The 26,073-nt window shown below is 42.3% G+C and overlaps 1 protein-coding gene across 3 annotated transcripts in view; it reads left to right on the forward strand.

The window, feature by feature from the left end:
* RCC1L (RCC1 like) overlaps positions 1 to 26,073 on the forward strand; it is a 60,177-nt gene that overhangs the window by 12,063 nt on the left and 22,041 nt on the right. For all 3 annotated transcript variants that reach the window (XM_073574898.1, XM_073574906.1, XM_073574890.1), the window contains 4 exons: positions 1,243 to 1,371; positions 2,772 to 2,838; positions 10,571 to 10,622; positions 22,498 to 22,582. In XM_073574898.1, the coding sequence (XP_073430999.1) occupies positions 1,243 to 1,371; positions 2,772 to 2,838; positions 10,571 to 10,622; positions 22,498 to 22,582 (333 nt within the window). The remainder of the gene's footprint in view (positions 1 to 1,242; positions 1,372 to 2,771; positions 2,839 to 10,570; positions 10,623 to 22,497; positions 22,583 to 26,073) is intronic.

Genomic DNA, 26,073 nt, shown 5'->3' on the forward strand with positions numbered 1-26,073 from the left:
GCTGATTAAGAATATGACTTTGGTTTTTGCCAGATTGTATCTAGTTTCTGACATATTTAATAATTAATTACAGTAGAATTCTGGCTTCAAAAAGTAACTTTTATAGCATTGTAAGCCTACAAATTGAAATACAAAATAATTATATGGGATATTTCCTTACCTAAGACGTTGTAAAAGAGTCAAAAGACCAAACACTATTGCATTTGTTATCCAACACAAGTCATGGATGAATTATCTAGAAAACTAGAACCAATTCAGCACAACAAATGGGATTTTTGATATCAGCCCCCTAAATCCATTCAAAAAACTTTGATACTTGAAATGTTTAATTATTTTTTGTAGACCTGTGTTATCTCAATAAAGTTCAAAATTGTTTGCACCAACTATGACTAGATTTAAGGGGGTTTTACACATAGCGATATCGCTAGCAGTATCGCGAAAGCATCACCGATTTTGTGACCCAGCAGCGATATTGCTAGCGATATCGCTATGTGTGATACTTACCTCCGACCGCTTCCCCACTGTCTGTCGCTGATCACGCGAGATCGGCCGGGTCCATTTCTCGTTGGGCGCTTCCTGCTGGCGCCGATGAGCGACGCGTGGACGCGGGCGGGAGGACGTCATCATCGCTGCGTGTGAAAGGTAAGTAACGACCGCTGCTGCGTCGCTACATCGCTGTGAGATCTGCCTGTTTGGCAGCTCACTAGCGACCATTTAGCGATGCACCAGCGATCCTGACTGAGTCGTATCGTGGTCGGGATTGCTGGTGCATCGCTAAATGTAAAGGGGCCTTTAGAGTGTTGGAAAAAAATGGGCCAAAATATTGTTGTTTCTTCACGGTGAATCAGCAGGTTATCACATTATGCAGATAATTTGGCATTTAAGGGACTCTTTGGTTATTTGATATTCTTGACCTATCCTTGTAGTAGATCCTCCGTATCAAATTGATGGGGGTCTTCTAGAAAAAGAGCTCTTCTGCAGTACTCTGCTGCTGCACAGTGTGAATAGCATGTCTGGCATGGCTTTTTTCCCTAAGTCATGTGACAATGCTTGATAAAGGGTTGATATTAACTTTATGATTGCTACATCTGGTAGGTGACAATAGAGTTCCAGTCCTCTTCCTTCATCGAATTTTTGCACATGCCTTTGTGAAGTAGGCAGAGTTGTGGATTTCTATGCCTCATTCTTTTCTCCATTATGTCACTGAAGGAGGTTTATTTAATGATGTTTCTTTCCTTAAAGCTAAAGGTTATGAATACATCCTAGAGCCGTCACCTGTCCCCTTACCGCTGGACAAACCGCAGGTTACCCGGGTTTTGCAAGTGTCTTGTGGCAGAGCACACTCCCTTATTTTGACAGACAATGAAGGAGGTAAATAAAGTCTGAACATCAAGAAGCTTTGTTTGGGCAAACCTGGTTTCACATATGGCATTCACGGTCCGAGTTCAGATCGCGATGACCGGACCGCCGCCGGTTTCCTCTCCTGAACTTACCAGCCTCTTATATGCCTATGAATCTGTTAAGTTCATGCCAGGAGTATTTCAGACATTGCAGTCTGTACCCAGAGAGGGCATGGCAGTCATGTGAAACCAGCCTATCATTAAAAATGTTGCCTACTTTAGCCTGCCTCTTAGCATTTGCACATATAGGGCATATGGATGTATTGGGGTGGTTTCACACTGCATTCCTGCAGATATTACAGTCTCTGCATACTCTTGATTCCCCCCCTGCCCAGGTGCTGTGGTATGATCAGACCATGTCCCTGCACAGACAGACACAGCCATTACACAGCACATTACACAGCACACAGCAGGGGAACATTTATGATTATCTCAGCATAGGAACATTTTAATTAAACACATCCAATTGTGGGACTTATTATTATTCCAAGATCTGTTGATTAAAATTAACTTTGTTCGTGGGGAAACCCCTTTAAATACTCTGAAATCTTATTGGAAATAAACATGTCTTGATAGATCTTCTTATCTGATCACAATATCACTACTGGTTTAATAAATTATAAAAATGTGATAAGGTTTACTAACACTGTAAGAAGTTACTTATATAGTACACCTATAAATAAATATGGCGCTTGAGGTTTAGTGTGTCCGAATCAAATCTACAGTGGAAGAATTCCAAAAATCACAACAATGAATACAAGGCATCTTGACCCATTGTGTGAATAAATCCTGATCTCTTCTATACTGGAGTATGCCCACTTGAAAGTGCAAAGCTGAATCTGTGTTGGCTCTGCACTATACTGCTCTGGACTGTAAGGCTGGAGTCACACATAGCGACTCACCAGCGATCCTGACAACGATATCAATGTGTCAGGATCGCTGGTGAATCGCTATGTGATCGCTGGTGAGCTGTCAAACAGACAACTTCACCAGCGATCAGCACCAGCGTGCACATTAGTAACCAGCGCACTGATGCAGGGAGCTGGTAACTAACGTACACATCTGGTATCTAAGGGACGCACGTCCCTTGGATACCTGATGTGTACGTTAGTTACCAGCAGATCGCTGGTCTCCCGCCTGTCACACGCAGTGATGCGTGCTGGCCAGCGGGAGACCAGCGACCAAAAAAAAGTCCTCGCCTTTCCTGCAGCGATATCGGCAGGGGGGCCGGTCGCTGATCGCTGTAACACACAGCGATCTCGCTGGTGAGATCGCTGTTGTGTCACACAAATTGTGACTCAGCAGCGATCTCGCTATATGTGACGGGGCCTTTAGTCAGCATGCCCGCACTAATATGCATTGTTGTTTCAGTTTTCAGTATTGGGAATAATTCATATGGACAGTGCGCAAGACGTATTGTGGAAGATGAGATTTACAGGTAAGATATATTGAAAGCATACCAACTTCTAAAGCCTAAATTATCCACATATATTGTGCAGTTAAGTATAAATTATTATAAGGAAATGATAGTTTGCACTGTTTTAACGGAGTAATCTAAAATGTGACTTTGACCAGTGTCACTTCATGTGGTAACAACTCTGGAACGCTTCAATGAATCCCAATGATTGTGAGATTGTTTGTTCATGACACAATGTACTTTGTTAGTGGTAAATTTAGGTCTGTATGTTTTGCATTTATTTGTGAAAATATTTGAATTTTGCCGAAAATTTTGAAAATATTCAATCTTTTGATCCTTAAACCAGTCAGTTATGACAGGGCTCGGAAGGGAAGGAGCAGCATCTGAATTTTGGAACACAGATTTGGCTGAAATAAAACCTACCCCCCCACAAGTGACCTCACTTAGCAAACTACACCCCTAAGGGATTTTATCCAGGGGTATAGTGAGAATTTTGAACTTAGATGTACTATACAGAATTTAATAACATTAGGTCAGTTCTTTTTTTTCTTCTGAAAATGTTGCTTTAGCCCCGAATGTTTCACTTTTTCAAGTTGTAACGTGGAAAAAGTGGACCTCAAAGTTTGTTACCCACTTTCTTCTGAGCTTGGCGATACTCCTCATGTAGTCAAAAAGTTCTATTTGGACATTCGGCAGGGCTTGGGAGGGCAGAAGCGACATTTGGTATTTGGAGAACCCCTGAGGTATCAGAACAGCAGAATCCACCACTTGTGACCCCATTTTGGAAACTAGACCCCCTCGAGGAATTCATCTAGGGAGTTATTCAGCATTTGTAACCTACAGGCGATTCACAGAACTTTATAACATTTAGATATGATAACCAAAAATTACATAAAATACAGTTTTAACCCCTTTCTGACATCAGACGCACTATCCCGGGCCCCTATGTCCATGGGCGGGATAGTACGTCTAGCGCGATCAGCGGCGCCCACGTGGTGAGCGCCGCTGATCGCGGCCGGGTGTCAGCTGGTTATCACAACTGACACCCGGCACTATGTGTCAGGGGCGGTCACGGACCGCCCCCGACACGTTAACCCCTGGCACACCGCGATCAAACACGATCGCGGTGTACCGGGGGTTAAAGGGAAGCATCGGCAGGGAGGGGGCTCCCTCCGTGCTTCCCTGAGCCCCCCACAGCAGCGCAATGTGCAGCGCTGCTGCAGGGGGCTCTTTCCCTGCAGGTACCCGGATCCAAGATGGCGACTGGGACCTTCGGGGGCCTGCAGGGAGCTGGCTTCCTCTGTGCCTGCAAAGCGCAGGCAAGGAGGAAACCTGCACACTGCCTGTGATAGATTGCTGATCTGTCACAGTGATCTGTGATGTGACAGATCAGTGATCTGTCACAGGACAGTGATGTCCCCCCTGGGACAACCTAATAAAGTTAAAAAAAAAAAAAAAAGTGTAAAAATAATTTTAAAAAAATCGCTAAATAAATAAAAAAAAAAATAAATATTCCCTAATAAATTCATTTTTTGGAAATAATAAAAAAAGAAAACAATAAAAGTACACATATTTGGTATCGCTGCGTCTGTACTGACCTGCCCTATAAAACTGTCCCATTAGTTAACCCCTATAGCGAACCCCTTAAAAAATAAAAAACGAAGCAAAAAATAATGATCTATTACCATACCGCTGAACAAAAAGTGCAATAACGCGCGATCAAAAAGACGCATATAAATATCCATGGTACCGCTGAAAACGTCATCTTGTCCCGCAGGAAACGAGCCGCCACACAGCATCATCAGAGAAAAAATAAAAAAGTTATAGCTCGCAGAATAAAGCGATGCAAAAATAATTATTTTTTATATAAAATTGTTTTTATTGCATAAAAGCGCCAAAACATAAAAAAAATGACATAAATGAGGTATCGCTGTAACCGTACTGACCCGAAGAATAAAACTGCTTTATCAATTTTACCACACGTGGAACGGTGTAAACGCACCCCCCAAAAGAAATTCATGAAACGCTGGTTTTTGTTCATTCTGCGTCCCAAAAATCGGAATAAAAAGCGATCAAAAAATGTCACGTGCCGAACATGATACCAATAAAAGCGTCAACTCGTCCCGCAAAAAATAAGACCTCACATGACTCAGTGGCTCAAAATACGGAAAAATTATAGCTCTCAATATGTGGTGATGCAAAAACTATTTTTACAATAAAAAACATCTTTTAGACTATGTGCCCACGTAGCTTTTTAAAACGCACAATGAAAACCGGACTCCTTCCCAGAAATCGAGCTTTTTTTCCCGCGCGATTTTACCGCGATTCTGTTCGCGATTTTCTCAAGCACTTTCCAAGCGATTTGAAGCATCGCTTGGAAAGTGATTGACAGGTTGGTCACACTTGTCAAACATAGTGTTTGACAAGTGTGAGCAGCTTTTTACTATTGAGACCGCCTATGCGGCATCAATAGTAAAAGATAGAATGTTAAAAATGATAAAAAAAAAAAAATAAATCGGGGTATATTTACCTTCCGACGTCCCACGCTGCCTTCCTGGGCCTCAGCGTTCCCAGCGATGCCTTGCGAGACCTGTGATGACGTTGGTCTCACGTTACTATAGTGATCTCGCGAGACCACGTCATCACAGGACCTTGCCGCAAGGCATTACTGGGAACGCTGTGGCCCGGGATGGCAGCGCGGGACGTCGGAAGGTAAATATACCCCGATTTTTTTATTTTTTATTTTTTTTTACAGGGGTATGGTACCCAGGGCCTGGAGGACAGTCTCCTCTCCTCCACACCGTGGGTACCAACCCCACATGAGACGCTTAACTTCCCGCATGGTGGGCATAGCCACATGCGGGAAGTAAGCGATTCTCATGCATTCCTATAGGTGTGGAATCGCGGCAATTCTTTGCGATTCCGCACAAAAGAATGAGCATGCTGCAATTTTTTTCCGCGATGCGATTCCGCCGCGGAAAAAAGCGCAGCATTAGCACAGCATGTGTGGAATGCCATAGGAATAAATGGGGGCGTTCTGTACACGATTTTTAAACGTTTTCGTGCCGAAAATCACAGCAAAAACGCTTAAAAATAGCATTGTGGGCTCACAGCCTTAGAGTGTGACAGCTGCCAAAAATAAAAACCGCTATAAATAGTAAATCAAACCCCTCGTTATCACCCCCTTAGGGAAAAATAATAAAATTAAAAAAATGTATTTATTTCCATTTTCACATTAGGGTTAGGGCTAGAGTTAGGGCTGAGATTAGGGTTAGGGGTGTGTTGGGCTTAGGGTTGGAGTTAGAATTGGAGGGTTTCCACTGTTTGGGCACATCAGGTGCTCTCCAAACGCAATATGGCGTCTGATCTCAATTCCAGCCAATTCTGCGTTGAAAAAGTCAAATGGTGCTCCTTCCCTTCCAAGCTCTGCCATGTGCCCAAACAGTGTTTTACCCCCACATATGGGGTATCAGCCTACTCAGGACAAATTGCAAAACAACTTTTGGGGTCCTATTTCTCCTGTTGCCCTTAGGAAAATAAAAAATTGGGCGCAAAATATCATTTTTGTGGGAAAAAAATATGATTTTTTTATTTTCACGCCCGGGTATTATAAACTTCTGTAAAGCCCTTGGGGGTTCAAAGTGCTCACCACACATCTAGATAAGTTCCTTAGGGGGTCTAGTTTCCAAAATGGTGTCATTTGCGGGGGGTTTCCACTGTTTAGGTACATCAGGGGCTCTCCAAAGGCAACATGACACCCGAAGAGCATTCCATCAAAGTCTGCATTCCAAAACGTCACTACTTCCCTTCCGAGCCCCGACGTGTGCCCATACAGTAGTTTTCTCCCACATATGGGGTATCAGAGTACTCAGGACAAATTGGACAACAACTTTTGGGGTCCATTTTCTCCTGGTACCCTTGGGAAAATAAAAAAAAATGGGGACTAAATGTTCATGTTTGTGGAAAAAATACGATTTTTTTATTTTCACGCCCGGGCGTTATAAACTTCTGTGAAGCACTGGGGGAGTTCCACTGTTTAGGTACATCAGGGGCTTTCCAAACACGACATGGTGTCTGATCTCAATTCCAGCCAAAAAAGTCAAATGGCGCTGCTTCCCTTCCGAGCTCTGCCATGCGCCCAAATAGTGGTTTACCCCCACATATGGGGTATCAGCGTACTCAGGACAAATTGCACAATAACTTTTAGGGTCCTGTTACCCTTGGGAAAGTAAGAATTGAGGGTGAAAAGATCATTTTTGTGGAAAAAATATGATTTTATAATTGTACAGCTGTACGTTATAAACTTCTGTGAAACCCTTGGGGGTTCAAAGTTCTGACCAAACATCTAGATAAGTTCCTTGGGGGGTCTAGTTTCCAAAATGGGGTCACTTGTGGGGGGTTTCCACTGTTTAGGGACATCAGGGGCTCTCCAAATGTGACATGGCGTCCGATCAGAATTCCAGCCAATTTTGCATTGAAAAAGTCAAACGGCGCTCCTTCCCTTCTGAGCTCTGCCATGCGCCGAAACAGTGGTTCCCCCCACATATCAGGTATCAGCGTACTCAGGACAAATTGCACAATAACTTTTCCAGTCCAATTTCTTCTTTTACTCTTGGTAAAATAAAAAAAATTGAACCTGAAATATTTTTTTTGTGAAAAAAAGTTAAATGTTCATTTTTTTTTAAATATTCAAAAAATTCCTATGAAGCACCTGAAGGGTTAATAAACTTCTTGAAGCTGGTTTTGAGCACCTTGAGGGGTGCAGTTTCTAGAATGGTGTCACTTTTGGGTATTTTCTATCATATAGACCCCTGAAAGTGGCTTCAAATGTGATGTGGTCCGTAAAAATAAAATGGTGTTGTAAAAATGAGAAATCGCTGGTCAACTTTTAACCCTTATAACTTCCTAACAAAAAAAAATTTTGGTTCCAAAATTGTGCTGATGTAAAGTAAACATGTGGGAAATGTTACTTATTAAGTTTTTTTGTGTGCCGTATCTCTGTGATTTAAGGGCATAACAATTCAAAGTTGGAAAATTGCGAAATTTTCAAAATTTTCGCCAAATTTCCGTTTTTTTTCACAAATAAACGCAAGTTATATGAATGAAATTTTACCACTAACATGAAGTACAATATGTCACGAGAAAACAATGTCAGAATCACCAGGATCCATGGAAGCGTTTCAAAGTTATTACCTTATAAAGTGACAGTGGTCAGAATTGTAAAAATTGGCCCGGTCATGAACGTGCAAACCACCCTTCTGGGTGAAGGGGTTAAGCACCAAATTTATCATTTTCATGAGGGATAATAGTAGAAAATAGACCCCATAATTTATTATGAAATTTTTACCGATCAAGGCAGTACCCCATATGTGGGGTACAAAGCTCACAGACCGGGAAGAAAGGTCTTAAAAATCCTGTAAAATTTCAGCAAAAATTTAGCTGGGCTCCTTTTTGATGGCTGTGTTTTCTGTGTGATGCATATATAGCGCTTAACAGCCCGCTTTCCATTATAGGCGTTTTTAAATAGGCTGTCATCCAGAAACTGTGCACTGCACTTCCCTGTGTGACTTATGTCCTAAGCAAGCTCCATCTGTGTGCTTTTTTCCACTAGGCAGCTAACACCTTCATCATCACTGCTATAGTGACAGGGTGGCTGTTCTCATCAGTGGTGGGCACCTGTGCTGCTTCAGCCTTTATCTTTTGGAGCCTGCTGCATCCTGCTAATACATTAGTGATTGACAAGGTTTGGTGAGGCTATTTTTCATGATGTGTTTTTGCTAGAATTTTACAGGATTTTTAAGTCCTTTTTTTCCCTGTCTTTGAGCTTTGAGTTGATGTTTAGTTAGGTACTCACAATAAAATGGGGACCCTTGACGTTTTGGCCAAAATAGTAACCAAAACCTCATTGAATGCAGTTATCATATGCATTTTTTTGTATCTTTTTATTGCACTTTTTATCATTTTCTGCAGGATGCAGCTGGGCTCCTTTTGATGACTGTATAGTGCTGAACAGCCCGCTTTCCATTATAGGCGTTTTTAAATAGGCTGTCATCCAGAAACTGTGCACTGCACTTCCCTGTGTGACTTATGTCCTAAGCAAGCTCCATCTGTGTGCTTTTTTCCGCTAGGCAGCTAACACCTTCATCATCACTGCTATAGTGATAGGGTGGCAGATCTCATCAGTGGTGGGCACCTGCACTGCTCCAGCCTTTATCTTTGGGAGCCTGCTGCATCCTGCTAGTGCATTAGTCATTGGACAAGGTTTGGTCAGGCTATTTTTCGTGATGTGTTTTTACTATTTGAGCACACAGCAGGGATCTGATGAGAAGGAGGGCTACTTGGCTTTTAGAACCTAGAGTCCATTTGAATAGATCTTGGGCAGAGCACCTGAGGTGCCAGAACATCAGAAACTCCCCCAGGTGACCCCATATTGGAAACTTCACTGCTTAAAGAAATTCATCTAGCTGTGTAATGAGTATTTTGAACCCACAGGAACATCTCACAATTTTATAACGTTGGCACTTAGAAATACAGCATTTTAGTTTTACAGCTATCCTTTTTATATTTGCTGCAAATTTGTTAATTACACAAGGGTTAATAGGTGAAACTTACTCTACAATTTATTGCGCAATTTCTCCCCGAACGTGGTGATATCCCCTTATGTTGTCAGAATTTATGGTTAGGCCACACATCAGGGCTGAGAAGGACGGAGCGCTATTTTGCTTTTGGAGCACAGATTTTGCCAGATTTGTTTGCGGGCGACACTTGCGGAGCCCCTAAGGTGCCAGGGCAACAGAGAAGCCTCAAAAGTGACCCCATTGTAGAAATTGCACCCTCAATGAATTAATTTTCGACTGCAGTGACTATCCATGCCAGGTTTTTTTCTGGAGAATTTCAAACCTGCCAGTCTAGTGCCTATACATTGTGTCCCCCATACAGTGTAGAGCCCCCATACATTATGCCAGGCTTGTGCTTCTGGCGACACACATCCCGTAAATTGTTAAGTGCTCTCCCCACTGCAATAAAGCCAAACATGTTGGCCACTTATTGTAATTTAGGCACAGTGGGGATCAGGAAGGGGGCGTTTGGATTTGGGAGTGCAGAATTCTCTGGATTTTATTTGAAGGGGTGGAAGCCATGTCGCTTTTACAGAGTCTTTGTTCTACCAGTAACATGAATGAACAAATAGCAATAGAATAGTCCTTTTATTTTTTATGCCGTTCCTCATGTGGTATAAGTTATTAGACTGTATTCTTTGGCTCGGTGTGATTACAGCAATACCAGATTTATATTTTTTTTTTATGTTTGCTGCTATCACACAGTAAAAATACTTTTTCATATAACATTTTAAAATATCCATCAATACTTTGATTGTTGAGTGGTGTAATAATGAGTGCATTTCAAACTGAAACCTGGAGCCCTCTACAATCCTCCATCTCTAATGACTTCAGTTTACATCATCCGTTCCACCATTAGACTAGTAGTGTTTGGTCCATGGTAGAAAAATTGGGGGAAATTTCCGCAATGATGTTGGTGTACTTGATAGACTTGTATTATGACCATGTCAGATTTGTTGTCTTTTATAGCTAATATGGAAATTGTTGTTGCATTTTTCTTTAAGAACAGTAAAAAGCTGAACTTTTTCTTAAAAGTTCTTTGCATAAGCCATGTAAGGCATGACCAGCCGCATTTTAGGTAAACCTAAGTAAAATGAATGCAGGAAACACTAACTATTGTATTTTTTTAATGCTAGTGAAAGCCAGTTGATTCACAGAGTTATGCAGCTTGACAGCACAGTTGTTCAGGTAAGGCACAGTACTGATGTGATTAAGTTCTACATACCGCTTAACACAGAATTTGTATTATTATTTCCTAAATGCAAAATTAAGCATTTTTCTAATTAGCCTTCTCTAAAGGTTTTCCATGATTTTTCTTCTGGGTGTTTCTGTAAGTTCTTTATATAACTCAGTGCTTTGCTTTTGCAAACATTCTACAAATCCATCAGAACTTCTGTTTCTGCTCCGTCTCCTTCTTTTCAGTGTTAGAGATAACAAGAGGGAGGGGTTCTACATAGCTCTACATTCAAGAATGGGGAAAGTACAGGTGCTTCTCAGTAAATTAGAATATCATCAAAAATTTAATTTATTTCAGTTCTTCAATGCAAAAAGTGAGCCTCCTATATTATATAGAGTTATTACAAACAGTGATCTATTTCAAGTGTTTATTTCTGTGAATGTTGCTGATTATGGCTTACAGCCAGTGAAAACCCAAAAGTCATTATCTCAGTAAATTAGAATACTTTATAACACCAGCGTGAAAAAATGATTTTAAAATCCAAAATGTTGGCCTACTGAAATGTATGTTCAGTAAATGCACTCAATACTTGGTCGGGGCTCCTTTTGCATCAATTACTGCATCAATGCGGCGTGGTATGGGTATGATCAGCCTGTGGCACTGCTGAGGTGTTATGGAAGCCCAGGTTGCTTTGATTGTAGCTTTCAGCTCATCTGCATTGTTGGGTCTGGTGTCTCTCATCTTCCGCTTGACAATACCCAATAGATTCTCTATGGAGTTAAGGTCAAGCGAGTTTGCTGGCCAATCAAGCACAGTGATGTTATTTTTAAACCAGGCATTTGTACTTTTGGCAGTGTGGACAGGTGCCAAGTCCTGCTCAAGAATGAAATTTCCATCTCCAAAAAGCTTGTCAGCAGAGGGAAGCATGAAATGATCTAAAATTTCCTGGAGGACGGCTGCGCTGACTTTGGTCTTGATAAAACACAGTGGACCTACACCAGCAGATGACATGGCTCCCAAATCATCACTGATTGTGGATACCTCACACTAGACCTCAAGCAGTTTGGATTGTGTGCCTCTCCACTCTTCCTCCAGACTCTGGGACCTTGATTTCCAAATGAAATGCAAAATTTACTTTCATCTGAAAACAATGCCTTGGACCACTGAGTATCAGTCTTGTTCTTTTTCTCCTTAAACCAGGTTCTGGCATTGTCTATTGGTCATGAGTGGCTTTACACAAGGAATGCTACACTTGTAGCCCATGTCCTTGATATGTTTGTGTGTGGTGGCTCTTAAAGCAATGACTTGAGCAGCAGTCCACTCCTTGTGAATCTCCCCTACATTATTGAATGGCCTTTTCTTAACAATCTTTTCCAAGCTGTGGATATCCCGGTTGCTTGTGCACCTTTTTCTACCACACATTTTCCTTCCACTCAATTTTCCATTAATATGCTTGGCTACTCTGTGAACAAGACAAGAACTATGTAGGAAAACAGAAGTCCTCCAGCAACTGAATACAACATAATATAATCTTTATTAGGTTAAAATTAATTAATAAATGTAGGAGATGAAGGCAAACCATACAGAAACTGGAAAAGCAAAACACTGGATGGATAAAATACTGATGTCCAAGAAAAATCAGAGCAAAAAATGCATCAAACACTATGTATATATTTATGAAATTAGACCTGAGAGTAGCACTAATCTAATTTATAAAGTGCATAGTGCAAAAAGAATATAATTGTGCTACAATGCAGGATACATAATAAATATTATTAATGCCCAGCATTGCTAGAATGTTGTTTCTGATCGTCTCTATAGAGATATAATGATCTCTTAGCAAGATGAAAAAAATCAAGTGACTAATACACAGAGGGTCAGGAATAAATAGTACACATCATAATTCAAGGTAATTAAGTATAAGGCATGTAAATTAGAAACATACAAATAGCTAGAGTTAGGAACCATCCAGTGTACCCCTTGACACACGTTTCGATTTTGATCTTCTTCAGAAGATCAAAAAAAATGGCCTTTTCTTAACAATCTTTTCAAAGCTGCATATATCCCGGTTGCTTGTGCATCTTTTTCTACATACTTTTTGCTCAACTTTTTCTACCATACTTCCACTCAACTTTCCATTAATATGCTTGGCTACTCTGTGAACAGCCGGCTTCTTTGTGTCAATGACTGCCTTTTGGACATCTGTTAAGTCAGCAGTCTTCCCCATGATTGTGGAGCCTACTGAAACAGACTAAGGGACCTTTTTAAATGCTTTGAAAGCCTTTGCACATATTTTTTGTTAATTCTAATTTACTGAGATAATGATTTTTGGGTTTTCATTGGCTGTAAGCCATAATCATCAACATTAACATAAATAAACGTTTGAAATGGATCACTCTGTTTGTAATGACTCTAAATGAATATATATGAATTTCACTTTTCTCCTTCCCCCATGATCGCACCACGGAGAGAGGGGATCCGCCCTTCGAGGACAAGAAACATACAGATAAAAAGTGCACACATCACTTGGTTTTCTGTCCTAGACGGGAAACCTACTGTCGGCGTACCTGTAAAGGCATACCTGAGTACCAGAAGGGAAGGATCGTCGTGGGATGCCAGGCTCGGCCAGACTGATTCAGGCAGCGCGAGTTCCCTGCCTCGGCTGGCACGGTGTCCTGAGGGTGCCACCACTGGGGTCAGTGAGCCTCTAGGGTGTGCGAGGAGAGGCAGCAGAGAAGATGGATTATCGCTGTGGACGTGCTGCCTCTCCTTGGATCCTCAATGCCTGCTCTGCAGGCAGCCCGGGCCAGCGCTGGTGAGAAGTGCTCACCAAAAGCCCGGGTTCCAGTGCGCGGGCGCTGCTATGACCCGGCACCGCAAGGCATAACTGGGAAGCTAGTCGGCGTATTCGCACGTCCTCTTCTGGAGACGCTGTGAGTGAGGTGCTTATTTACCACCAGAAAGCACTAGGAGAGTGCTTCTTATAGAGCTGTGGCAGTCTTCCTTTCAGTCATTAGTGAGCAGGAGCACCAGGAGTTGCAGACTCTGCATCCCTAGTCACCACCCCAGCAGTAGCAGCTGCCGCAGCAGCGACAGCAAAAGAGAATACAGAACAAGGAGACCGGACATCAAGAGGACCCTTCCCATCATCATGAGCTTGGTAACAGTGGGAGTGGGTGTTCTGGCAGATCATCCCAGCACAGCAAGGACTTCAGTGTGGCGTTACCCACTACGTGGGAAAAAAGGCTCTGCAGCTCTTGTATAGATCAAACAATCTGTGAAGGAACCCCAAAGTTTGCCTCAGAGCTTAGGTCCATAATAAAGTCACAGGTAGTCCAGAGGAAGGCCCCCAGGAACCAGGATAAGTGGGAGGATGGAAGGAGAAAAACCAAAGGGTTCTTGTTCAACAGACCCCCCTCCCCCATGACAACAGGAAGCCATCACAATGAGGGTTTCATCATCTGGGGGAAAGGTTATCTCTCTTTATCCTGGCCTGGGGAAGAATATCCGATAGCTTTTTGATCTTGAATAAGGAACACCTTAACAACATTTAGAAATGTTTTATTGGGCACCCCCTTTCTAGGCATTTCAGGGAATATCATAACAAATCCGCAAAAGGGGTTCATTTTTGCGGGATTCAAACTGTCCGCAGAAACATATCCAAGTGGATTTTCACCCTGGACTGTTTGGTCCCAACCATGAAATAGAGTTCCACACCTTTTCATGAGTGTACAGAATATTTTCTATGATTAATACATAGAAAAAGCATTGTATTCTGTTTTTTACTATTCTCCCTAAAAAAAATAATTTTATTGTAGGAATTTCTTTTTTTCCTCTCTTATAAGAAGCATCATGTTTTTTATAGCCTAACTTATATCTCTATCTTTTAGGACAGGCACCAATAGGTTTGTCTGAATCATGTTCTTATTGAACATTTTGAATAAAGTATTTATATCTTTTAATTTAATGCACATGTTGCTTTAGGTTCACTTATCCATCTAAAATCTCAGGCCATCTTTAAGATGTGGGCATACTTATCAGTATCTCCGCTCCATAAATATCTAATTTAATGTAAGGGGCACATGTTCATCAATTAACATTCGCATGTATTTCCATAATTTTTACCTGTTTTTCCATGCCTTGTTTCATGCAGCTCTTCTTACTGCAGTCAGCATTCAGATGCGCATTTGAACTATAAACAATAGCGGGACACAGTGGGGGGTCGCGGGTCTCCATATGTATGGCCAGCTCCCAGCAAGGGTCAACTTCCTTGTAGCAGAAGGTCCGAGCACCTTCGAAACACATTGGCAGATTGGCCCTCTTGAGCACCCATCCTCTTGCTCTGGAGACATCACCCACGCCCCCCTCAAACACCGCCACTGCACGGCTTCGCCTCTTGGCCGAAGTGCACCGCAGGCGCCCTGCTACTGGCTCATGGAGGTTTCGTAGGTATCCCACCACCAGGGGAGGATGCTCCCCAGGTGTCCCACGATCGCTTCCGCCTATCCTCCGCAGCAGCTCCTGCATCTCATCCTATCGTTCAGCCTAGCAAGCGTTCTCTTCACCACCTGCAAGCAGCCTGATCCACTAGACTTTGAACGCATATCTTGTGCTCTATCTTACTACAAGTAAGTTTCTTATCGCTATCCATACTATTATTCTGACAACTGCTTTTTACAATTCTATTGGTCACTTATTATGTGGAGTATGCTTACCACTGTATACCACCAATGACTGCACATGTGAGACACTCATCTACTAGTGAGCAATTTTTGTATTCTCTTATACTGACCCTGATAACCACCTTGTGACATCATTTGGTTGCTGGCACTCGTTCTATATTTTCATAGATTGCTGGGGCTGTGTGCTTTCATTTGTATATCATCACCATAGCTCTAGTGCGGTGTCTTTTTTCCCATTTTTATTCATAATCACATAGTGACAGAAGAGGCACAGAGTCTGTCTTGACATCAGCAGCTTGAGCTCACATTTTGCATTTCTGGAGCGCCAGTTTGTCCTCTCCATTTTTGTTTTAGCTCTTAGATCTAGACCTAATAAAATCAAGATCAGCGACGAAAGAAATGTCCAGAGGTTTCTTGCAGCGATCAGCGATACCGGCAGGGGGGCCGATCGCTGATCGCTGTCACACACAGCGATCTCGCTGGTGAGATCGCTGTTGTGTCACAAAACTTGTGACTCAGCAGCGATCTCGCTAGCGAGATCGCTATGTGTGACGGGGCCCTTAGAGCAGGAGGTTCTAGGCCTGATAGGGAAAACAGTCCTTCAAGAGGTGCCTTACCGTGAAAAAGGTGAAGGTTTCTACTCCCCTCTGTTCCTGAGGAAAAAAACAGATTGAACCTTCAGGACAATCATAAATCTAAAAAGCTAAAGAAACTGAACAAGTTATTGAAGGTTCAAACCTTCAGAATGGAAACAGTAAAAACATCTGTAAAAATGCTGTTTCCGGACTGTTTCATGACTGTTCTGGATTTAGAAGACCGCTACTATCACGTCCCCATCCACAGAGACTATCAGAAATTCCTCAGGGTAGCAGTCCCAATAAAAGGGGCAGTAAAGCACTGTCAGTTCACAGCCCTCCCATTCGGCCTAGCCATAGCTTCACAGGTATTCACCAAGATAGTGGCAGAGGTAATAGCACATTTGAGGGAACAAGATATCCTAATTGTCCCATACATTGATGATTTTCTGGTAATGGGCAACTCCCTCCATCATTGCAAGAACCAACTAGAGAAAGTCTTGGATTCTTTGATAATCTTAGGCTAGCTTTTGAATCTAAAGAAATCTAATACCATACTGAACCCAGTGCAGGAACATCTGGGTATCATATTAGATTAAAAAAAAATCAGGAGTGTCGCCTCCTGGCAGAGAAACTTCAGAAGATCACAGATCTGATATCTCGGATAAGGGACCTCCCCTCTACGACTTTGCGGAAAGCTATGTCCCTCCCAGGTTCCATGACTGCCTGTATCCCGGCCGTTCAATGGGCTCAGACACACACCAGGGTTTTGCAGTGGGAAATCTTAACAGCCAAAAATTCTCTAAAAGGGCATTTAGAAGGTCAGCTAACCTTGTCATCAAAAATGGCACTTTCTTTAGGATGGTGGATGAGGATAGACAACTTTAACTGGGGGTATTCCGTGAGTGATTTCAGTCTCTCCGGTTCTCTCCCTAGGGGTTGGGTGGCTCACTTGAACAACCAGATATCTCAAGGGGTCTGGACAGAGGACTTAAGATCAGTATCCTCAAACATGAAGGAACTATTGGCAGTAAAGTTCGCCTTTTTAGAATTCTTGAACACTCTTCAGGGACACCACGTTAGAGTATTCTCAGATAATCGGGTAGTGGTAGCACACTTAAATCCCCAGGGAGGAACCCGGTCCCACCCTCTGATGGAAGTAATAAAGTCCATTTTTCAGTTAGCCGAGGGCAACTTGGGGTCTCTATCTGCACTCCACATAAGATGGACAGAAAATTGTAAAGCGGACTTCCTGAGTCGGACCTAGCTGAGACAGGGCGAGTGGGAACTAAATCAGTCAGTGTTCGATCAGATTGCAGAAATGTGGGGTTGTCCTTCCATAGATCTATTTGCCAACAGTCAGAACAGGAAAGTAGGCGCATTCTGCTCAATAGACCCCAAAAGGAACCCCATAGCGTTAGATGCCTTCAGGATTCTATTGGACCACCATCTAGCCTATGCTTTTCCTCCGATGACCCTGATTCCGGCGGTTCTGAGGAAGATCCGGGAAGACAGGGCGAAAAATTGATCTTAATAGCCCCCTTCATAGTTTTCTTGGCTGAGGATGATGTCCATCTCCGACCCCTGGGTACTTCCGGAGCTTCCGAACCTTTTTTCCCAGGGACTGGTTCTTCATCCTCAGGTAACAAACTTGCACATGACAGCCTGGAATTAAAGAGGGTTCTCCTGAGGGATAAAGGGTTTTCCCTGAATTTAATCTCCACTTGCTACAAAGTAGGAAACCTGTAACCACCAAACTTTATGGGAAAACATAGAGAAAGTTCCTTTCATCTTCAGGTTCCAGGTTAGAAGGAGGGGTTCCACTAACAGCCATCTTAGCATTTCTGCAGAAGGGGTTGGAACAGGGCCTAGCTACAGGCACTTTGAAGGTTCAAGTCGCAGCTTTAGGGGCCCTTTACAATTGCCGCCTGGCTAGGAATCAGTGGATATCCATATTCATCAATGCATCGGCTAGATCTAGACCAGTCCCCACCCGGAATCCTCCTCCTTGGGATTTAAACTTAGTTCTTAGAGCCCTAACCAAACCTCCTTTCGAACCCCTGGCAGATGTTTAATTGAGAATCCTGTTCCTTAAGACATCACTGTTAGTAGCTCTCATGTCAGCTCGTAGAGTCAGTGACATGCTGGCATTATATGCAGGCCGTCCCTTCACACAAATCTTGGAGGATAGAGTTATTGTTAAAACCAACCCAGCCTACCTACCAAAAGTGGTGTCACGATTTCATAGATCTCAGATGCCCCAACCCAAGAACAAGGGACAAAGGAAATTACGTACACTAGATGTCAGAAGGTTCCTATTCCAATACCTAGCTGCCAAACAAGAGTGCAGGAAGGATAGGGGCTCTCTTTGAGTGCTTTCAGGGACCTCGAAAGGGGCAAAAAGCTTCTAATGGCACGTTAGCAAGATGGATAAGAGACGCTATCACCCTGTCATACTTCTCACGTGGAGTGGTCGCCCTGGAGAAACTGAAAGCTCATTTGACAAGGGCAGTGACAGCCTCCTAGGCGGAAAGAGCTGGTGCCTCCAGAAAAGCAGATATGTAGAGCTGCTACATGGTCTTCCCACTCTACATTCTTGAATCACTATCGGCTGGACCTAGCCTCTTCATACCTTACTTTTGGTAGAAGTGTTCTGGAAGCGGTGGTCCCTACCTAATGATTCATTTCTCTGTAATTCTCTAGGTGGTGCCGTCATGGGAAAGGAGAAAGGCGTAGTTACTTATCGGTAACGGGATTTCTCAGAGCCCATGACGGCACCCGTACATCCCCTCTCTTCACGTGTGGGTGTGCACACTTATTTTTCGTTATTTATATGTAGTCACATGGTGTTCCTGTTAAGCGTCATAGTAATGTTGAATATTGTTAATTATTATTAACCTGGAGGTCCTCTTGTGCTCTGTAAACAATTGGTGCAGGAGAGAGATACCGAAAAAAAATGGAATAGCCAGCTCACCAGCAACCACCGCAGAGACCTCTGAACTTCGTCCAGACAGACGTAGAATCAATGACGAGTAAAGGAGAATCTGTAGTTATTCATGCCTATTGTACCAAATAGTATATACGCATTAGTTTAATTATAGTGCGGAATTAATCATGTCAAATACTGGTAAAAAATCTAACAAGGAATGGAATACTAAACCTTATGTATGCTTTCAATACAGTCCCCAATTCAACCAGATTAAAGGAATTATAAACAAGTATCCACCGATACTTTATGAGGATGATAAATTGAAAGAGGTGCTTAGTATAGGGGTTAATGTAGTATCCAGACGAGCCCCGACTTTGGGCAATAAAATATCTTCTAGCTCTAGCATGTTTTTTCTGCAGAACAAAAAACCCTCACAAAATTGGTTGAAGTGTGTGAGCTTTTACAAATGTGGTTCTAATAAGTGCAAAACTTGCACACATGCAGTAATTATTAAGGATTCTTTTGAAAGTAGTGACCAAAGTAAATTTAAAATTAAGAGTTATATTAACTGTAATTCCACTAATGTGATTTACAGGATTTTTTGTAAAGTGTGCAAGTTGTCATATGTCGGTTGCACCTCTAGGAAACTGAAGGATCGCATAAGGGAACATCTATATGATATCACTAGTATAAAAATTGCGGACAGAAATGTGTCTGCGGCTTCCCAACACTTTATTGCTCAACATGCCAGGAGTACTAGCAGTTTCCAGGTTCATGGCATTGAAATAGTTAACACTCCGTTTATGGGAGGTGATGCCAGAAGACGACTTCTCACAAGAGAAGCCTATTGGATATATCGTTTAAACACGAGATTTCCATGTGGTTTAAACAAACAAAATGATCTAGCGCTTCACTATAATTAAACTAATGCGTATATGCTATTTGGTACAGTAGGCATGAATAAAGGTTAATCTAGCCATTTTAATTATTTTTTGTTGTTTCCTCTAGTTTTACATATGTGTTTGTCATTTGACTTTATGCTGCCATACCATTGGTTTGTTCTTCTTATATAGAAGTTTGTGCAGAGGAACTGACATGGCTTTTGATAAAGATCGCACAGATCGAAACGCGTAAATCCTGAAACCTGTCCCATGTGTATTGGCATATTTTGGAGAGACCTTTTTGTCATTTGACATCCTGTTTTACTGAATATGAATAAAGCAAGTTTAAGTGGTTTTAACGCAGCTGGAACTACAGATTCTCCTTTACTCGTCAGGAGAGAGATACCGCCCTTTTTATCTGTAGGTTTCCTGTCCTTAAAGGGCGGATCCCCTCTCTCCGAAGTGCCGTCAAGGGATCTGAGAAATCCTGTTACCGGTAAGAAACTAAGTCTTTTGTATTGAACTGAAATAAATTAACTTTTTGATGATATTCTAATTTTGTGAGAAGCATCTGTATCTCTGAGGGCAGAGAAAACCTGCTGTAGACAAGGAGGAAAGCACATTGAGAGAAAATAAGTAAAGTATTAGAGATCTGCTAATACATGAAAGCAAGTGAAGACGGGATACACACAAATACGACATCCAGCCTGTATTACCCCCACATGAGAAAAATCTACATACCGTATATAGTCGAATATAAGCCGAGATTTTCAGCCTTTTTTTTTTAGCTGAAAGTCCCCCTCTCGGCTTATATTCGAGTCATATACGCCAGGGGGTCGGAGGGGGAGCGGGTGTGTCAGGTCATAATTACCCCTCCTGGCGTGGTCTCTGCAGTCCACCTGCTTGTCCCACGTTCTCCCTTCCTTCCTTCAGCGGTCACATGGTACTGCTCAATAAACTCATGAATATGCGCATATTCATGAGTTTAATGAACGGTACCACGTGACCACTGAAGGCAGTAAGGGAGACAGTGGGAGAACGGAGCTGCAGAGACAGCACCAGGACGGGTTAAGTATAGGCTATATTCACCTGTCCCCGCTCCATCGCTGCTTGCTGCTGTCTGATGTGTCCTCTGTCAGTGACATTCAGACAGCAGAGGGCGCGGTGACGTGGTTAGTGCGTGCCATGCCCTCTGTTGCCTGAACGTCACTGACAGATGACGTGGCAGATAGCGGTGATCAGCGATGGACGCTGGACAGGTGAATGTCTCAGGTGCCGGGTCCTGAGCCAGCAGCGACACCGGCACCTGGCCCTCAGTGATGTAGAGGTGGGTATGTCTTTTTTTTTTTTTTTTTTATTTGCAGCAGTAGCGGCAGCATATGGGGGCATAATGTATGGAGCATCTTATGGGGCAGCATATGGGGCATGATATATGGAGCATCATATGGGGGCATAATATATGGAGCAGAATATGGGGGCATAATCTATGGAGCATCCTATGGGGGCAGCATATGTGGGCATAATCTATGGAGCAGCATATGGGGGTATAATGTATGGAGCATCTTATGGGGGCAGCATATGGGGGCATGATATATGGAGCATCATATGAGGGCATAATCCATGGAGCAGCATATGGGGGCATAATGTATAGAGCATCTTATGGGGGCAGCATATGGGGGCATATCCATGGAGCATCTTATGGGGGCATAATCTATGGAGCATCTTATGGGCCATAACCTTTATGGAGCAGCATATGGGGCATATTATTCTATGGAGCATCTTATGGGGCCACTATTAACCTTTGTGCAGCATTATATGGGGTGTATTTTGTATGGAGCATCTTATGGGGCCCATCATGAACTGTATGGAGCATTATATGGGGCTCATGATTCAATATGGCTATTAAAAAACATCCTACTGATGTCTCAATTAATTATACTTTTATTGGTATCTATTTTTATTTTTGAAAATTAACCAGTAGCTGCTGCATTTCCACCCTAGGCTTATACTCGAGTCAATAAGTTTTCCCAGTTTTTTGTGGCAAAATTAGGGGGGTCTGCTTATACTCGAGTATATACGGTATCTGGGCGTCTGAAAATGAATGAAAACATAAAGTTGGCAGACTGAAACTTAGTGTAATTTTATTATCTAAAGTTAACTGCAGTGCTAACATGTAAAAACATTTTTTTTCCATTTCATAGACATTTTAAATTGCAGGTTTATATTTTTGCAATACATAAAATAGTGTCCTGTAACAAAAGTCTTATATCATTGTCTGCTAGACAGTAAAGCCATGTGCCTAGCTTTTTTTTTCTGCGTTTTTCCACTCAGACAAAACCTGCTCTTTTGGCAGTAAAGAAGCTGCCTACGTTTTTGCTGCTTTTGTTGTCTCTTGTTCATGTTGATAAAGTTTAGTGGCTCAAAAAAAGCCTTATTTAACTTCATTAGATTTTTGCACCAAAAACGCACTTGCACTTACCCATTGTTTCCTTTGGGTGAAAAAACGCTGCAAATACGCTGCAAAAAACAGTGAGAGAAGTGACATCCTGCAGTTCTCAAAAATGCAGAAGTTTTCCAAATCTTTTAATAAAAAAAATGTCTGTGCATGAGATTTCTGAAATCTCATAGGCTTTGCTGGTACTGTAAAACGCAGCTTAAAATTTGCATTAAAAAAAGCCAAAAAAAAAGCTGCAAAAAAATGCAACGTGTGAACAAAGCCTAAGGATCAGTTCACATACTTCGGGATCGCGCCATAGCAAAATCTGCTGCAATTCCATAGCAAAATCCACATGTCCAAAGCTTCATGTTTGTGCTTGCAGGTTGCTTGCGGTCAAGATCATTCTCTCTTCAGGACAGAGCGAGGAGAAGTTTATTCCTGTGGCTGGGGAGCAGATGGGCAAACGGGTAACTTCAAAATGGGTTCACATCTTGTTGGCTATGTAGTGTTGTGTCTGTTCAGGTACATTTGTAATGTATTTTATGGCATTCACAGACATGTTAAAGGGAACTCCCATCTCAGTGCTCTTTATTTTATGTTGGTGCAGCCGGAGTGAACACCACTAAGGCATTTTATTTCTTGGGGTCCTATATTCAGAAGGCAATAGACTGCACTCTTGTAGGGGTAGACTTGAGGTATAGTATATTTTCTGATACCTATGTGGCCCACCAAATATTCTAGGTAGTTCAAGGGGGGTGAAGGATGATCATGCAGGAGACATACTGTATACATAATGCAGTTTCATGTTGTACATGATGTGTTTTCTAACATGACGGTGCACAATAAGTACCGTTTTTTTGTTTTGGATGTGGGGAATTTTTGTTTTTTGTTCTGGAAAGAGTTAAAATCTTTCATTAATTAAAAAAAAACTGTAATTTTGTCTCATGGCAAATCTGTCAGCCCTATATTAGAGCAGCTTACTACAGCTACAGGTTTATACTCCCAGTTGACAAAACTGCACACAAAAAAATGACCTGAGTGAAGTAGGCACCCCATGTTCTCAAAAGATGAATAAAAATACACCATTTGTTTGTGCTGCGTTTGTGCTGGTTTGTGCCGCAAAAATGAACGTTTGCGCCGCTTTGGTTCCAGAGATATTGCGCGTTATATTTTTATGAAGCTCCGCCCACTTTCCACCCCATGTTCTTAAATTTTAAAAATGAATACACCATTTGTTTGTGCTGCGTTTGTGCCGCAAAAATGAACGTTTGCACCGCTTTGGTTTCCGAGATATTGTGCGCTCAATTTGCTGAAACTCCACCCACTTTCCACCCCATGTTCTTAAATTTTAAAAATGAATACACCATTCGTTTGTGCTGCGTTTGTGCTGGTTTGTGCCGCAAAAATGAACGTTTGCGCCGCTTTGGTTTCCGAGATATTGTGCGCTCAATTTGCTGAAACTCCACCCACTTTCCACCCCATGTTCTTAAATTTTAAAAATGAATACACCATTCGTTTGTGCTGCGTTTGTGCCGCAAAAATGAACGTTTGCGCCGCTTTGGTTCCAGAGATATTGCGCGTTATATTTTTATGAAGCTCCGCCCACTTTCCACCCCATGTTCTTAAATTTTAAAAATGAATACACCATTCGTTTGTGCTGGTTTGTGCCGCAAAAATGAACGTTTGCGCCGCTTTGGTTCCAGAGATATTGCGCGTTATATTTTTATGAAGCTCCGCCCACTTTCCACCCCATGTTCTTAAATTTTAAAAATGAATACACCATTCGTTTGTGCTGCGTTTGTGCTGGTTTGTGCCGCAAAAATGAACGTTTGCGCCGCTTTGGTTCCAGAGATATTGCGCGTTATATTTTTATGAAGCTCCGCCCACTTTCCACCCCATGTTCTTAAATTTTAAAAATGAATACACCATTTGTTTGTGCTGCGTTTGTGCTGGTTTGTGCCGCAAAAATGAACGTTTGCGCCGCTTTGGTTCCAGAGATATTGCGCGTTATATTTTTATGAAGCTCCGCCCACTTTCCACCCCATGTTCTTAAATTTTAAAAATGAATACACCATTTGTTTGTGCTGCGTTTGTGCTGGTTTGTGCCGCAAAAATGAACGTTTGCGCCGCTTTGGTTCCAGAGATATTGCGCGTTATATTTTTATGAAGCTCCGCCCACTTTCCACCCCATGTTCTTAAATTTTAAAAATGAATACACCATTTGTTTGTGCTGCGTTTGTGCCGCAAAAATGAACGTTTGCACCGCTTTGGTTTCCGAGATATTGTGCGCTCAATTTGCTGAAACTCCACCCACTTTCCACCCCATGTTCTTAAATTTTAAAAATGAATACACCATTCGTTTGTGCTGCGTTTGTGCTGGTTTGTGCCGCAAAAATGAACGTTTGCGCCGCTTTGGTTTCCGAGATATTGTGCGCTCAATTTGCTGAAACTCCACCCACTTTCCACCCCATGTTCTTAAATTTTAAAAATGAATACACCATTCGTTTGTGCTGCGTTTGTGCCGCAAAAATGAACGTTTGCGCCGCTTTGGTTCCAGAGATATTGCGCGTTATATTTTTATGAAGCTCCGCCCACTTTCCACCCCATGTTCTTAAATTTTAAAAATGAATACACCATTCGTTTGTGCTGCGTTTGTGCTGGTTTGTGCCGCAAAAATGAACGTTTGCGCCGCTTTGGTTCCAGAGATATTGCGCGTTATATTTTTATGAAGCGCCGCCCACTTTCCACCCCATGTTCTTAAATTTTAAAAATGAATACACCATTCGTTTGTGCTGCGTTTGTGCTGGTTTGTGCCGCAAAAATGAACGTTTGCACCGCTTTGGTTCCAGAGATATTGCGCGTTATATTTTTATGAAGCTCCGCCCACTTTCCACCCCATGTTCTTAAATTTTAAAAATGAATACACCATTCGTTTGTGCTGCGTTTGTGCTGGTTTGCGCTGCAAAAAAAAACGTTTGTGCCGCTTTGGTTTATTAACGTTTGTGCCGCTTTGGTTTACGAGATATTGTGCGCTCAATTTGCTGTAACTCCACCCACTTTCCACCCCATGTTCTCAAATTTTAAAAATAAATAAATACATCATTCGTTTGTGCTGTATCTCGCACTGAGTTTGTGCCTCAAATCACTGTAACTGATATATGGATAAAGGGAGATAAAAAGAAATGAAAAACACCGGCTAGCCATAGCAATTTTATAATAAAAAAATGTATAAATTGTTCCTTACTAGACCCCATACTTCATTTCGATTTCCTGCTTGTGATGCCCCTCCCCCACACACTGTAACTTGGGGAAAGGCCTAACAATTTGACTACTAGCTGAGAGACTCCCAGGGTAAATCAAGTGTACTTACTTATTTGAACTGAAAATGTGCTAAACTGTCTTGGTAGATTTCTGCAAAGCTATTACCTGAGCAAAGAAACTTTAGTTCAATCATGGAGTTGTACTTTTATCTGTCTACAACAGTGTTTCCCAAGCAGGGTGCCTGCAGGTGTTGCAAAACTACAACTCCCAGCATGACCGGACAGTCAAAGGCTGTCCGGGTATGCTGGGGGTTGTAGTTCTCCAACACATCAAGTTGTTTGTAATTACAGTAATGCTTTAACCCATTAAAAGAGTACTCTGCTGCAAAACTTATCCCCTATCCCACCCCCCGGGGGGGGGGTTTGGTACTGACCACTGGGACCCCCTGCAATCTCCTGCAGTGGCCCTCAGTGCTCCCCTGCATGGAGCAATCACCGCCCTGTGCAGAGTGACTGCCAACCACAGGGCTTTGCTGTGGCAGGCACGCCCCCACCATTTATTACTATGGGAGAGGCAGAGATACACAATACACTTTTCATCTGTAAAAGTAGAGAGAAGTGAGCATGCTAAGAATAGGATTATTTAATCTCAGTACAGTGATCCCTCAACACATACAATGGCCCCAACATACGATCAT

This window comes from Dendrobates tinctorius, unplaced genomic scaffold (assembly GCF_039654945.1).
Source record: "Dendrobates tinctorius isolate UK_male_01 unplaced genomic scaffold, ASM3965494v1 ptg000007l, whole genome shotgun sequence".
NCBI classification, from domain to species: Eukaryota; Metazoa; Chordata; class Amphibia; order Anura; family Dendrobatidae; genus Dendrobates; species Dendrobates tinctorius.